The sequence below is a fragment of the Sus scrofa genome, chromosome 6 (genome assembly GCF_054392235.1).
Source record: "Sus scrofa isolate SSC_HxYL_T2T_F1_AM1 chromosome 6, Sscrofa_HxYL_maternal_Yorkshire_Landrace_v2.0, whole genome shotgun sequence".
NCBI classification, from domain to species: Eukaryota; Metazoa; Chordata; class Mammalia; order Artiodactyla; family Suidae; genus Sus; species Sus scrofa.
In genome coordinates, this window is record NC_139388.1 from 84,371,987 (window position 1) to 84,388,087 (window position 16,101).

At 54.8% G+C, this 16,101-nt stretch overlaps 1 protein-coding gene across 23 annotated transcripts in view; it reads right to left on the bottom strand.

Moving 5' to 3' along the window:
• HSPG2 (heparan sulfate proteoglycan 2) overlaps positions 1-16,101 on the bottom strand; it is a 108,664-nt gene that overhangs the window by 68,417 nt on the left and 24,146 nt on the right. For all 23 annotated transcript variants that reach the window (XM_021095496.2, XM_021095495.2, XM_084963234.1 and 20 more), the window contains exons 2-3: positions 6,025-6,160; positions 3,026-3,070 (exon numbers count right to left, since the gene is read on the bottom strand). In XM_021095496.2, coding sequence (XP_020951155.2) covers positions 3,026-3,070; positions 6,025-6,160 — 181 coding nt within the window. The remainder of the gene's footprint in view (positions 1-3,025; positions 3,071-6,024; positions 6,161-16,101) is intronic.

Sequence of the window (16,101 nt, forward strand, 5' to 3'; positions counted from 1 at the left end):
GGTGAGGCCTTGTCTGTTTCAGAAACCAGCCCCAGAGCTGAGGGTGCCGAAGGGGAGCAATACGGACCAGGGCCGGGTGTGCTCCTGGGTGCCTGACTGGTCAGCCCTCTCCAGGCTGGCCCTCATCTGACCCCATCTGGAGAGCTCACTTGGAGCCAGAGGCTTCAGGGACGGGAGGCCCTGAGCTGCCTGGCACCCTGAATGGGGTGGGGACGCCCACTTGATCACCCCCAGTCGGTGAGTTGGCTACCCTACCTACTCTTGATACCGTCCCTGCGCGACAGAATTCCTCCCCAACACACCTGGGCCCCCGATCCCCAGCCAGTCCCCCGATGTCCCCTGGGTACGCTCAGGATCAGCCAGGCCCGAGGTGGATACAAGTCACCTCCAGACTCCAAGGCCTTTTTCCCGAGGGGAGGGCTGCACCCCTTCCGCCTAACCAGCACCCCGGGGGAGAACACCAGGGGTGCAGCCCGCTATGCTTAGACTGCGGGCTCAGATGGGGCCTGGCTGCCTCTGGGCTGGGGCGGAGGAGAGGGCGGGCCAGCTGGGGCAGGGTGGGGGCTGGCCTGGCCCCAGATCCCGCAGGGACGTGTCTCTGAACCTCAAGTGTGGCCAAGTGCAGACTGGAGAGGAACAGAAGAGGAAGGAGAAAGGAGAGGAAGAGCCGGGAGAGAGGGTGCGGAGCGGGAGAGGACAGCGAGTCCCTACTTACTGAGAGGAGGCTCCTCATCGGGCTCCGAGACCATCCCACCAGCCACGAGAGGGCAGCCCGGGGGTGGCCGGGGGTCTGCGGAGTGGAGCAGCAGGGAGAGAGGCAGGGAGGAGCAGAGACAGCAGGGAGGTAGAGAGAACCACAGGGAGAGACAGAGGAGGGTGGGGAATGACGGAGACACAGAGAGATGGAGACAGTCACAGAGATGGAGACAGAGACACAGGGATGGAGACACAGAGAGAAGGTGGAGGGGAGAGTGTGAGAGAGAAAAGACGAGACAAAGGCATAGGGAGAGAGGGAAAGAGAGACATGCAAGCAGAGATGGCGAGTCCAAGAGACAGAGGGAGAAAGGCAGAATAAGACAGGAGGATGAGGCGCAGAGAGGACAGACACGCGGAGCAGGAGAGAGACAGCCTAAGGCGAGGGCGGGGTGGGGGGAGCAGGAGAGGCATGGGGACAGGTGTCAGCAGGACAGACAAGAGCAGAACAAAGAGATAGTCAGAAGATGGAAAGAAAATGGGGGAGGAGTGGTGGGCAGGGGTCCCAAGCTAGGGGAGGCAGAGCCAGGGCTGTGTGTGTGTGTGGGGGGGTACTGGCCTATGGGGGGGTGGGACAGCGCTGGGACAGAGCTAAGGGGAGCCACAGCCCTGCCTGAGGGAAGAGGAGAGGGAGGAGCCATGTCGGGGGCTGCATTCCAGGGTCTGGGGTTGGGTCAGACGGGGGCAGCCCCCTCATGGTCAGGATGGCCCTAGTTTACTCGAGTAAGGCGAGAACTGCCCTTGGGCAAGGCTGACACAGGCACAATGACCCTGGGAATCAGGGAGATGTATCTGTTGCCTCCTGGGCTGAGACTCAGCCCCACTGCCTGGACCTGCCCCAAGGGCAGTGGGCCAGCGTTTGGGCCTGGAGGGCCTAAGGCCTCACATCTTCCCAGAGATCAGCCCCACTCAGAAGGAAAAGCTCCTGTCCTTCCCCCCTCCAGCCCATCCCTGCTGTTCTCCATTCCCACCCCTCCCCACCGCTGGCTTCTCCTACCCTCACAGCTGCTTTCATGGGAGGAGGTGGGCTAGCAAGGACCCCTCAGAGCAGGTGGAGCTGCCACAGTGAGCAGCCCCCTGGGAGGGGCCCTAGACATTTCTGAATGGACTGGGGGATTGGACCAGGGCCCTCGGCGGGCAGGCTTGGCTTGGCAAGAGGCAGCCCCAAGGACTCATCGGCACAGGCCATTCTGGGCTGTGGATTGCACGCATGGGTCCCACCTGACACCCCCACCCAGGCCCCAACCAGGTCCCAGGCATCCGTAGCCCTGCAGAGACCTACGCGTGGAAAAGCTTCAGGCAGTGTCTGAGTCCCAGGTGCTGGGAGGTCACAGTCAGGACCGGGCCACCCGGGGACCAACCCTCCTCCTGTTGTCCTGACCCAGGTAGGATGCGTTTGAGTGTCGCTGACATGCCAGCCAAAGGGAGGCAACCCTACCTCGGGAGAGGCCCAGCCAGACCCGCCCCAGGCCTGCCGGGGTGGGCAGCACTAGATATTGTGGGGATGCCCGGTGGTGGTGACTTGGAACCGAGTTCCATCCTTGTCCCTGATCACGTTGTGACCAGGCTCCAGCTCCCAGAGAGGGCAGCAGGAACCACGTGGGGCTGCTGGGCCCTGTCTGGGGTGGTTCCTTCTCTACCCAGAACCCCAGGGTGGGAGGAAACAGAGCCTTGGAGCCCCTGTCTCAGCACTGGGCCATCCCCTGCTTGGCTGTGCACTTGGAGGGCAGGAGGCAGTGGACAGAAGCCTGATTCCTTTCCCTGAACGAAGCCCAGCCTTCTTTCCCCAACTCAGGAAGTCCAGCTTCCCAGCAAGGTGACCCAACCTAAGGCAGGTTCCCACCCAGGGCCAGCTCTTGTCTTGCCTGAACGCCTTGACACAGAGCCCCTCTGTCTGAGCCCCCTGCCTGGGGTCTCCTGCTCCGTAGTGGTCACCCCCAAGGAGGGGTCTGGGGAAGGACCCCACAGCTGAGCCACCCGGGGAGGTGAGAATCTGGCTTTGAATGCTGAACGGCTGACTTTCAGTCTCCATCAGAACCTGGCACCTCCCAGCACAGGCGGGCACAGAACCTGGCCACCCCCAACCTTTCAGGGACCGGCCAACCAACACACCCAGCTGTCACTCAGTGGGGACGAGACCACCCCATGGCCGGTCCAAAGAGACCTCAAAGCCCTCAGCCCAGGAGATGGAGCCTCTGTGGTTGGGAAGACCTTCCTGGGGCTTCCCCAGGGGGCAGGGTGGGGGCCTGTGGGAGGTCCCCCAGACACTTACCCATCTGGAAGTCCCCGCTGCCCAGGTCCCCGCTGCCCACGCCATCTGCGAGCAAAAAGAGACTTATTCAGCAACAACAAATCTTTGTTGAGCACCTACTAGGTGTCAGGCACAGTTCTGGGCACCTGGCACATGGGGGTAAGACATGAAAACACAGCTGTAGCCTCGTCTCCACACCTACAGAGGGCAGGCTGTAAAAGCCAGCTTGGAAGCGTCCCCCAGAGAGGGTGTGGACCAGGATGGATGGGGTGGCCAGGGCCAGGCCAGCCTGGCCTCTAGGTAGAGACAGGAGGAAGTGGGGTAGGGGTGGTAGCCATTCTCCATGGGCCGCTGCCCACCCCTTCCCCTTAGGTCCTGCTCCTGCTGGGCTGGCAGGAGAAGAAGTAGCACCAGCCCAGGGTCAGGCATGCTGTAAGGAGGATCTTGGGGTCAGTGGGACCAGGACTCAGGATGCACACAGCTCTGAACCCACCTCTCTTTTTTTAATCTTTTTTTTTTTTTTTTTTTTTGGCTGTGCCCATAGCATATGAAAGTTCCCAGGCCAGGGATCAAGCTCATGCCATGGCAGGGACCTGAGCCGTAACAGTGACAACACTGGATCCTTAATCTGCTGAGCTAACAAAGAACTCTTTATGTTTTTGGTTTTGTCTTTTTAGGGTCACATTCATGGCATATGGAAGTTCTGAGGCTGGGGGTCGAATTGGAGCCGTAGCCACAGCCATAGCAGCACCAGATCCGAGGCCCCTCCGTGACATAGGCCGCAGCTTGTGGCAGTGAAGGATCCTTAACCCACTGAGTGAGGCTGGGGATGGAACCTGCACCCTCATGGATACTAGTTGGGTTCTTAACCTACTGAGTCACAACGGGAACTCCTCTTTATGTTTTTATTTATTTATTTATTTATTTATTTATTTATTTATTTATGTCTTCTTGCCATTTCTTGGGCCGCTCCCGCGGCATATGGAGGTTCCCAGGCTAGGGGTCGAATCGGAGCCACAGCCACCGGCCTACACCAGAGCCATAGCAACGCAGGATCCGAGCCGAGTCTGCAACCTACACCATAGCTCACGGCAATGCCGGATCCTTAATCCACTGAGCAAGGCAACCCGCAACCTCATGGTTCCTAGTCGGATTTGTTAACCACTGCACCACGATGGGAACTCCTATGTTTTTAATTGAAGTGTAACTGTTGCATAATATTATATGTTACAGGTGTATAATATAGTGATTCACAATTTTTAAAGGTAATACTCCACTTGTGGTTTTCATAGAATATTGGCTATATGGCTATATTCCTCATGTGGTATAGTACATCCTTTTTTTTTCACATTATATTCTATGCAGTTATTTCCTTTTTGGTATTCTTCAAGTATTTTCTTATTTTTATTTACTTATTTGGTCATGCCTGTGGCATGCAGAAGTTCCCAGGCCAGGGACTGAACCCAAGCCACAGCAGTAACTGGAGCCATGGCAGTGACCATGCCAAGTCCTTAACTTCTAGGCCACCAGGGAACTCCTACAATATAACCTTGTAGCTTATTTAATTTAATTTTATTTTGCATTAAAATTTTTTAAATTATAGTTAATTTACAATGTTCTGTCAATTTCTGCTGCACAGCAAAGTGACTCAGTTATATATATATATATATATCTACCTTCTTTTTCTCACTTATAGCTTATTTTATACCTAATAGTTTGTTCTGCTTACTCCCCCCCGGCATATTGCTCCCCCTCCTTCTGTCTCCCTACCAGTAATCACTAGTTTGTTCTCTATATCTGTGAGTCTGTTTTTCGTTTTTTGGGGTTTTTTTGTTTTTTGTTTTTTTGTCTTTTTGCCTTTTCTAGGGCTGCACTTGAGGCTTATGGAGGTTCCCAGGCTAGGGGTCTAATCAGAGCTGTAGCACCGGCCTACACCACAGCCACAGCAACGCCAGATTCAAGCCACATCTGCAACCTACACCACAGCTCATGGCAGCAATGGATCCTTAGCTCACTGAGCGAGGCCAGGGATTGAACCCACAACGTCATGGTCCCTAGTCGGATTCGTTAACCACTGAGCCATGATGGGAACTCTGAGTCTGCTTCTTTTTTGTTATATTCACGAGACTGTTGTATCTTTTTTTTTTTTTTGGCCATGCCCCTGGCATGGAAAAGTTCCCGGGACAGGGATCAAACCCACCACACAGCTGTGACTCAAAGCCACAGCAGTGACCACACTAGATCCTTTAACCACTAGGTCACCAGGGAACTCCATAGTTTTTAGATTCTACCTATAAGTGATATCATATAGCATTTGTCTTTGTCTGACTTATTTCACTTTGCATAATGCCTTCCAAGTCCATCCACGTTGTTGCAAATGGCAAAATCTCATTCTTTTTTATGTCTGAGTAGTATTTCATTGTATATGTCCACCACATCTTTATCCATTCACCTGCTGATAGACATTTAGATTCCTTCCATATCTTTCTTAGCCCATTTCTTTACTTTTTTTTTCATATATCCCTTCTTTTTTTCTTCTTATTGAAGTATAGTTGATTTAAATTCTGTGTTGGTTTCCGGTGCACAGCAAAGTGATTCAGTTATATAGAATATGTACACACATACATTCTTTTTCATTTTTCTATATTATAGGTTCTTACAAGCTATTGAATATAATTCCCTGTGCTATATAGTAGGGCCTTGTTGTGTATCTATTTTATACATAGTAGTTTGTATCCGCTAATCTCAAACTCCTAATTTATCTCTCCCCCCTTTTCCCATTTGGTAACCATAAGTTTGTTTTCTATGTCTGTAAATCCATTTGTATCATATTTCAGATTCCACAAATAAGTGATTCCATATATTTGTCTTTCTCTGACTGACTTCCATTTAGCATGATAATATCTGAGTCTGCCCATGTTTCTTAGCCCATTTCTTGAGGTGGCACCTTGGGCAAGCTTCCTGGAACCCCAATTTACCCCTCACCCCTCCACTCCCAGCCACCAAAAGCCCGTGCTCACCTCCGGAGGCCTCATCAGCCAGGAAATCCTCGTCATCAGAAAGGTCTGAATAGCTCCAGCCAGCCCGGCCGGCGCTAATTGTCTCTGCATCCTCTGGCAGGGACAAGCCATCGTATGCTCTTAGCCCGTGGCTCACCTGTGGGACAAAACACAACCAACTATGTCAAACTCTCCAGTTCCTGCCAAGCCCAGGACCCCTCATCTCACTTCAGGGGGGAACCCAGAGTCCCTCCTCAAGGCCCTCCAGTGGTTAAGTCAGAAGTGGTTTGGCAAAGACAGGCTGGGGCTGTACCACTATTTTTTTTTTTTTTGTTATCTTTTTAGGGCTGCACCTGTGGCATATGGAAGTTCCTGGGCTAGGGGTCGAATCAGAGCTGCAGCTGCCAGCCTACACCACAGCCACGGCAACGCCAGATCTGAGCTGCATCTGTGACCTATGCCAGAGCTCATGGCAACGCTGGATCCTTAACCCATAGATACAGGCCAGGGATCAAAGCTGCATCCTCATGGATACTAGTTGTTGGGTTCTTAACCTGCTGAGCCACAATGGGAATTCCTGTACCACTATTTGTGACTCAATTTCCCCAAATCCCATTAGCCCCTGGAGGTCTCAGAGCCCGACCCAGCAAGTTTGCTGGGTCTGAGTGAATCCTTAAATAAACAGAAAATAAAATTAAAATCACTTTGGTATGTGATGACTCTTCTTCTGGAACATGAGTTAGTGGACAGGGAGTCACAGGCAGATAAAGGGTGACAGGGCCAGCAAAGATGGCCATGGACATGGGCAGGCGGAAGTGTGGCCAGCAGGGAGGGGGTACAGAGGCAGAAACGGAGGGTGAGTCAACTGAAGTTGTTGCCCCCGGCAGCAGCTCCCCACCCCAACCATCTTGGCCCCTACTCTGCCTCGGTTTGGCCTCTAAATCTCCAGGCCACAGAGAACACATTCCAGCCATGTCAGAGACCCGCTCTGGCTCTTGCAGTCACAGTGACAGCCTCAGCTGTGCACCCAGAGGCAGGGCGCGGGGCCCAGCAGCTGGGCTGACTGCCGGTGGAGGTGGGGTGGGGGGCAGGTCAGGCCTGGTGTCAACTCCCTGTGACCTCTGGATGCTGCTGAGCCCAGCACACATGCCACCTCAGGCTCCCATTCCAGAAGGGCTGCTTGGACCCCGCACCTGCAGGCTGGCGCAGAAGGGTCCCTGCCGGCATGACCCCTGCCTTTCTCAGGCGTGGGTGTGGGCAATGGAAGGCCTCTTTCCCTTGAGATGAGATGGAGATGTTGCTCAGGGAGTTCTATGAGATAACTTTGAGAAAAACTTTGAGAAAAACAAACCCAGCAGAGCCCAAGGGAACCCCAAACACAAGAGTCCTGATTCACGCGTCCAGCCGCAGATGGCCTGGCGCGAGCGTCTCAGGCCCTGCCCTGGCCTTGGCCCTATCTGGGGAGCCCAGCTGGGCCAGAAGGAAATGGTCTCTCTGGTGAAAATGAAACCCAGCCCTCCCTGGCTAGACAAGGTGGTGGCAGCAGGACAGAGGCCCAAGGAGAAGAAAAAAGCCAAAGAGACAGCCCGTCTCTCCCTCCTCGCTCCCCCAGTTCCACACAGTCCATGCACCCTGGAGCCTCTGGCCTTTTCTCACGCTGGTCCCTCTGCTGGAATGCCCTTCCTCCTTTTGTTTATCTGGCTAACTCCAATGCCTCCTCCAAAACTCGGCTAGACATCACCTCCTCCAATACTCAATAACAAAAAGGAACAAATTCCACATAGGCCTGGAAACACAGATGCGTCACAATCAGATGCAAAAGACTCCACACGATGTGATCCCATTTGTAGGGAACTCCAGAGAGGATGTCTAATCTATGAGGACAGAAAGATCAGTGGTTGCCTGGGACCAGGGATGGCTGGAAGGAGCCCAGGAAACCTCTTGGAGTAATGGTCCCCTGGGTGTGTATATCTCATTCTCATTATTGAACTGTACCCTTCAAACGAGTATGTTTTATTGCATGTAATTTTTTTTTCTTTTGCTTTTTAGGGCCGCACCCATGGCATATGGAAGTTCCCAGGTTAGGGGCAGAATGGGAACTGCAGCTGTGGGCTTACCCCACAGCCACAGTGACTTGGGATCCGAGTCGCATCTGCAACCTACACCACAGCTCACAACACCACCAGATCCTTAACCCACTGAGAGAGGCCAGGGATTGAACCCACATCCTCATGTGGATACTAGTTGGATTCATTTCCCCTGCGTCACAACGCAGACTCCTATTGTATGTAATTTACACCCCAGTCCAGATGATAAAAGAAAATCTCCTCTGGGAGGCTGTGGCATGACTCCTTGCCCTGCCCAGCTCCTCTGCCCCCGCCCCCGCCCCCGGGGCTGGATTCTGGGCTCTCCAGGGCGAACACTGTCATTACAGTACCTCCATTGGAATGGGCACACCCTGAAGGCAGGGACTGCGATTAAGTCCCCTCTGCCCTCTCAGCACTCTGTGTTCAAAAATACCAATGAATGAATGGACCAGAGTGCCATCACCTGCTAATTCTAGCTGCTTCTTGAAGATGACTTGCTTTGAAGGTACCAACCACCCCCACGCAGTCTATATGCATCTGGGAGCTCCCTGGGGGTGGGGGCTGGGGATATTTGGTCATCTTTGCCTTGGCCGTGCTACCAAGCCTTGTGTAAGGTCTACACTGCCCACCATGGCCTAGAGCCCCTTCCCCCACAATCCATGGGCAAATCCCTCTGCCTGTTCCTTTTCCTCTTCCCTCCCTTTCCCTCTGGACCAGTGCCCATCTGGCCTTGGGTGGCCAGGGGACTTCTGGGCTGTGCCCATGAGGTTTGCATCTAGGAGAAAGCTTTAGCACCTCCAGGAACTGGTGAGAAATAGATTCCGGGCTCCTTCTCAGAGCTCCTGAGTCAGACTCTCCCCACCCCATGTGGGAGAGTTAAAATTGTACATGCTCAGAGGTTTCTGACATTCACTGGTTAAAAACCATAAGACCAGCCCCCTACCAGGAGGGGGCTCGCCCTCCTCCCCTGGCTAGGGGTCCCCACTGGGTGCAGGGTGGGTCCTGAGCCCTGACTGATCTAAGGGGAGTATGAGGCTAGGGCTGGCATGGGGGCACCGACACTGGGCAGAGGCAGTTAGAGGGGCCGGGCTTGGATCCCCCCACCTGAGGAGGGCTCTCTTTGTGTCACTGCCACCCCTCATCCTCCCCATGCAAGCAAGGCTGTGGGAGGGGGGCAGGCATGGGGCACAAAGATTTCTGGCACCCCCCCGATGCCAGACCGCTGTCTGGGAAGGCAAACCCTGGTGGCAAGCAAGGTCCAGAGCTTCTCCCAAGGAGGGAGAGGCCACCGGGGCTTAGGACTGGACAGGAAATAGCAAAGGGAGATTCAATTTGGAAAAAATGCTAGGAACACACATCTGCAGTGAGAGGAGAGAAACCAGACCATGTCAGGTCCTGGACTGAAGCCTCCCCACCCCATGACCCCAGGGAAGGGGCCCTCCACATGCCACCCTGCCCTGGCTGGCAGCCCCCACCCTAGGCCCTGAGGTTCTGGGGTCAGATCAAGCAAGGGACAAGTCAGCGAGAGCAGAGACTTCATTTGTGAAAAGCTGAAGATCAAAAGGTTTTAGCAGCTGTATTTTACATCAGGAAGGGGAGATGAAGCCAGACCGGAAAGAAGCTTCCAGAAAGAGTCCAAAGGAGCCTGAGACTTGACCATAGAAGGGAACTTGGATTCAGACGTGGAAAGTCCAGGGTCTACTTGGGGAATAGAAGGAACCAGCATTTTTTGAGCATGGATTATCTTTAAGGATTTTATAGGTGTTAACCCAGGTTGGGTGTTAGGCAGCCCCACTGTAAAGATGGGGAAATGGAAGTGAGTCAGGAACCTGCTTGATGATCTAGCCCAGGGTAGAGCTGGGGTTTGAACCCTGGTGGTCTGGCTCCAACATCTAAGCCCTTACCACTGTGCCACACCACCTCTATAACCAAGACTGTGGAGGAAGCAAACAGACTGAGGTCACGGAGAGTCGCTCCCGCAAGGGCCTCTTAGCTCCAATGCAATTCACAGTTTACAGAGCACTTCCTCAGCCTTAGTGTCATCTGACCCTGACCATGACCCCCTGAGGGGGATGAGCGGTTGTGAATGGCCCCTCTCATTGGCCGACAGAGTCAGGACTGACCCAGAACCTCTGAACTCCTTAGCCCTGGCCCCGGCTCACCAGGAAAGGAGCTGGGGCTGAGCTGGGCCTCCAGGCCTAAGCAGAAGGCAGAGCCAGGAAGCCCAGGGCTGGTCAGTCTCCATCCCTTACCAGACCAGCTCCCAGGATGCCTGCACTGGTAGGAGCCCGGACCCAGGCAATGGGTGCTTAAGATTCCAAGGAGGGTCATCAGTGGCTCCAAGGTCAAAGGCAGGAATAGAACCCAGGTTTCCTGCCTTCCAGCCAGTCTCCGGCTGTGAGGGAGCCCTGCTTCCTCCCAGAGGAACCCAGGACTTAAGGCAGGCGTTGGAGCCGGATGGTGCGGCCAGAGGGCAGAGCTGGGTCAGAGAGGAAGGAGTCAAGCAGAGAGGGGGATTTTCCAGACCCTGAAGGTTCCTGGTAGGGGAAAGGGGAGGGGCGGCTGACTCACACATGCCAAGGACTGTTCCAGAATGCTGGGAACAATTGCTTGGCGCGGAGGTATAGGTAGGGTGGCCCCCCAGTGGTGAGGCACTCCCTGAACACAGGCAGCGTGAGGCTGGTGGAGGGAACCAGAGAGGCAGGTATCCGACAGTGGGATTCCCTGAAGCTGGGTTGTATCTGGGCCCTCCTGGTGGGGACAAGGACACATGGAGCTCCAGGTGCAAATTGGGCAAAGACCCTTGGGGACAAGGGACAGAGGCTGGACTCTCCTCTCCTGGCCTGAGTGAGGATGCAGACGGAGCCAAAGATGGCGGGGAAGAAGTGTTGGGAGGGGTGAAAGGTCAAGCCCTTATGGAGGGGTACAGAAGGCAGAGGCTTGGGGTGCAGGGGGAGGCAGAAATACAGAGCGAGGACACAGACTGTGGGGTTTTAAAAGGAGTTTTTGAGGACTGTGGGTCTTATAGAGGTTCCGTGTACAGGTTAAGATGTGTTTCTGGTGCTGCTAAAAGCAAAACCGTAGGAAGGTGGCGGCAAGGTGAACAGATGACAATGATGACGTCATTGTTCACTTTCTCCATGTCAGGCCCTGTCCTAAACACTGCCTGGACCACCTCAGTTAATTCTCACAGTAATGCAGGAGGGCTGGCGCCACAGGGCCACTATCCCTCATCTGCAAAAAGGGAAGTCCAGAAAGCTCTGAAAACCGAGAGGGGTTTGGTTTTGTTTTTGAATAAGTTTATAGCAAGTTCATCCAGCGCCAAGTCCTGACCTAAAGTGACATGAAGTTATTAGTAGCTTATTCACTCCACTTGGGGGGAGTAGTCATACGTTTTGCTGCCGCAATATTCATGTGTTTGATTTCGAGGTGTTGCCCCAGACTCTACTGTGGATGTCGCATCACAGCTGGCACACGCTCTATGTCACCTTTCTTAAGTTTGGAAACTGCTGAATTCCAAGACACGTCTGATCCCAAGGCTCTCAGTTAAGGGACTGTGGATTTATACCGTGATTTCCATTTTGCAGAGGAGGAAACCAAGGCTCGGAGAGGGTCATTTGTGTAAATGGGAATAAGACTCTGAGACCCTCAGCATGGCACCCTGTGTATAGTAAGTGCTCGGTAAGCACTTAGCATTAGTACCAGGCAGGGGCCCCAGAGCAGAAGTGAAGGGATGAGAGGTGAGGAGGTGATGCGTGTGGGCTCAGGCCTAGGGTCGCCTTCAGGTCTGGGATGAAGGGTCTGGCTCTGATGCTTAGGCCCTGGGCAGGCGGGCTGGGCGGGGCCCTGGCTGGGGGTGAAGCTCGGTTTCAAGGCTCAAGTTGTCTGCCTGCTCTGAAGTTGGCTCTGCAAAGCCTGGGGGACTCCAGGCTTCTCCAGAGACATTCTTCACATGTCTTGGGCAGCCAGCCCACCACCCCCACTCCCCATGGTCCAGGCTGGGGACTGAGCCCCCCACCACCCCCACAGCTGGCCAGGAGGGTCTGAGCACCGCAGTTCCCAAGGTGGCTGCAGCTGCCCAGGGCAAGGCTCCAGGCATCTGGGCTGGAGTGAGCTCACTCCATCCAAATCCAGAGACTACGTGGGGGTGGGGGCGAGCGAGCCGCTGCCTGCCCACCTGCTTTCTGCCAGCACCAGCTCTGCCTCAGTGCCCTGCCCCCATCCTCGGCAGAGGAACCAGCAGATGCTGTGATCCAAGCCCCACCCCCAAATCTCCAGGGAGGGACCTGACCCTCCCCTGAGACCCCAGGCAAGTTCCCCCTCCCACTCTGCTACTGTGCAGGCTCCCAGGTAACCCCACAAGTGCTCCCCTCTCTCTGTTACAACCCAGGCCCCAGACATAGGGTCAAGGTGCCGTGCCCCGCCCCCAGGCCACTGGGTACCCTGTCCACGGGGCAGTAGACGGCAAAGGGGAAGGAATCTGTCGGGACAGCACTTTGCTGTGCAAACTGCCAGGGGCGGGAGCGCCCGACACAAAGGCCAAAAGGCCTTTAATCCCCTGGCAGGCTGAGAGGGGCGCCGGGCCGGAAAGGAGGTGGCCACAGCCTCCTCTGGCATGCCTGCACTGCCCGTGCCACTCGGGAGGCCTGGCAGCTTCCCACACTCGGGCTCCCAGGGCGGCCAGCCCTTTGCCAGCCAGGTGGCCAGGAAGAACAGCAGGTCCCCAACAAGGAGAATGGCCGAGGCTCCTCAAGTGCTCCCCGTGGGCAGGTGCTGAGATAAGGGCGCTCCAAGGCTTATCTCGAGCAGACCCGCAACCTTATCAGGCAGATATAGGTGGCTCCCCCACTTTAGAGATTAAGACAGAGGTTCAGAGAAGTGAAGTCCCCTGCCCAAGGTCACACAGCAAAGGCAAAGAAATCCAGTTTGAAAGCAGGGGCCCTGTGCTAGCTCAGGGCATAGCTGCCAGCAGGTCTCTCTTTCTGACCCCTGCCCTCTGTACCCCAGCCTGGAACCTGGACAGGCAGCAGTCCAACCAGGGCCCCACAGGAGCACTGAGGCCCAATCAGGGCCTTCAAGAGAGGCCAAGGGAGTGGGAAGCTGGGCCTGGGGTTTCTCATTCCAGCTCTACCCTAAACTCACTAGGGAGTCTCGGACAAGCCCTGTGACACCTTTCCCTTTTAGCAAATGACAGCCATCTCAGTCGATGTGGACAAAAACACCAGGAGGGCAATGACCTGTATCTGTTTTGATCACTGTGGCATCTTTAGAACAGATAACATCATAGGTGCTCAATTAACATCTGTTGAGGAGTTCCCACTGTCGCTCAGCGGGAACAAATCCGACTAGTATCCATGAGGATGCAGGTTCGATCCCTGGCCTGGCTCAGAGGGTTAAAGATACAGCGTTGCTGTGAACTGTGGTGTAGATCACAGACACAGCTTGGCTCTGGTGTGGCTGTGGCTGTGACGTAGGCTGGCATCTACAGCTCCGATTGGACCCCTAGCCTGGGAACCTACATAGGCTGCAGGTGTGGCCCTAAAAAGATAAAAAAAAAAAAAAAGAAAGAAAGAAAAAGAAAAAGAAAAAAATCTGTTGACTGGCATGATGAATGAATGAATGAATGAACTTGCCCAACAACCCTGAGGTAGGATTTTAGCCCATGTGACAGAAGAAAGAAAGGCTGAGAAAGAGAAAGTGAGGATTCGCCCAAGATCTCACAGCCAGCACGTGCCAGAACCATCCCTGGGCTTCATTTCCCCATTGGTAAAATCAAGGCCCGTGACACCTCATCCCAAGGAAAGGAGCGAAACCTCACATCCTAGGACGCCTTGCCCTTGGATTCTGATCCCTCCAGGCCTCAGTTTCCTTGGTGATAAGATGGGGGCAAAACCCCCGGCTCTGTTGGCTTCCTCCCCAGGGCTGTTGGGAAAGGCAAGGAGAACGAGGGGAGAGCTGCTTTGGAAAGTGGGCTGAAGAGCCCTAAATCCATCTGGCCCTTTGCTGGTGGACTTGACCTGTCTCTGCCTCAAAGACCCCTCTGATGTAGTTGGGGTGGGCACCCCAAAGGGGCTGCTACTACCATGGCCAACCAAGAGCAATTATCGTGAGTCTCAGAGACATGTGGCTGGTGGGGCAGAGAGGGTAGACACTCCTGATTCCAGGCCGTCTTGGTCACTTTCTAGCCGGGTGGTCTTAGTTCCCTCACCTGTTAAAAAGGATCACAAATCAGACCTGTCCCATTAGGTTCAATTTGGGCCACTGTGACCACTATTTACTGAGCAGCTACCAGGTGCCGGCCCTGGGGAGAAAATGAAGTAGATGGACCCAGAGCCCTGTGTTCCTAGGGGAGACCGGCCACTAAACCGAGTAATGATAACACGGTGTGCGGAGAACTCTGCAGAGGAAGGATGGGGCTGGGAGAGCCCAGGGGAGGGTCCCCCCATTTAGTGAGGCTGGGTGGGAGGTTGCGGAAAGTTTCTCAGGGGAAGTGACAATTCAGCTGGATTTGAAGGTGATTTCTCCTAAGGAGGATGGAGAGCGGAGAGAGAGCATGTACTGGGCAGGAGGAAGGTGCGGCAGTGGGACACTGCGTGCCAGGTGGCAGAGGATCAAAGGAGACCAGCCCTGAGTGGGCTTTTCCACTTCAAGAGCAGTGCCCTTTCTGTGCTGTTGCCATGGTGCTGGTCACAGAGCCCAGTTCTCCCGGTCCCCCCAGACTCCCCACACTCCCGCCTGCTCCTAAGCCCCATGTATGGGCCTTCCTGGTGCTGAGCGTGCTGCCTGCAGCTTACAGGGAGGAAGCTAAAGGGAAATGTCCCTGCCCCACCCATGTGCCAGGTGGGGCCAGTGTGGCGGGAGCCCGGCCAGAAGGTCCCCTTGTGGGTTGAACATTATCCGCTGAGCACTGTTGGTGCCAACAGCGCCTGCGGTGTTCACGTGCCTGCCTCTTGCCCGCAGCCCGGCTTGATCCTCAGATTCTCTGGCTCGTGGGTGGCCCTGTCGCCATGGAACACTGGCGTGTCTGTGGGCCTTTGAGGCCGCGCCAACCTGGTCGGCTGTGCCTGTGCCTTCTGGGGTCACAACCCCCCGACTTCATGAATGAAGTCCTTAGCAAAGTGCCAGTCCTATGGGAGGATGGGGGGCGTGTTTCACATTTTTGATGAAAGGAGACACCACTAACAACAGCGAAGCTGAACGCACTAGGTTAGGGCTTTCCACCGCTCTTGACTCGAAAGCAAGCCCTTATTATGGCCAGCCTGGCCCTGTGTGACCCGACACACACACAGACACTTATACACACCTCTGGACCTCCTCTCCTACTGAGCCGTCCCCACGTTTGTCTCCATAGTCCTCAAACCTGCCAAGCCACCTCCCACCCCAGGGCCTTTGCACTTGCTGTGCCCTCTGCCTGGGACATGACCCCTAGCTGTACATTCTCTTCTTCCTTTGGCTTCCGCTCAAATGTCACCTTTTGAGAGACCCACCCTGGCTACACCCCAGGTCCAGGATCCATTGGGGTTGGCTCTCTGTTACCCCCTTAACTTTTACTTCAGAGCAACTCCCCACCTACTGTCTCCCCTATATTTATGTGTATCATCTGTCTCCCCAAGGAGAACATCAGCTCCAGGAAGGCAGGGACTTGGTCCACCTTGCTCACTGCTGAATCTCAGCCTCTAAAAGTCCCTGGCACACAGCAGATGTTCAATAATATTTGTTAAATTAATGAATGAGTGGGGTTTACACATGAAGAGGCTGTGGCTCAGAAAGGTGACTTGCCCGTGGCCACAGAGTTGGAAGAGCCAGGACTTGAAGCCAGACCCCTGGTTCCAAACCAGGAACTCTGTTCCACCCGAGCCCACCCCCTGCCATCTCTGACGTCTGGAGCTTTCCAGCCAGAAGGCCCATCTCTGGGAGGACGAGAAGCTGGTCACTGGGGACAGACATGTCCACTGCCCAGACCAGCATCCCAGGGCATGGGCGGGAGTCTTGGAGGCGAGCAGGCCCACAG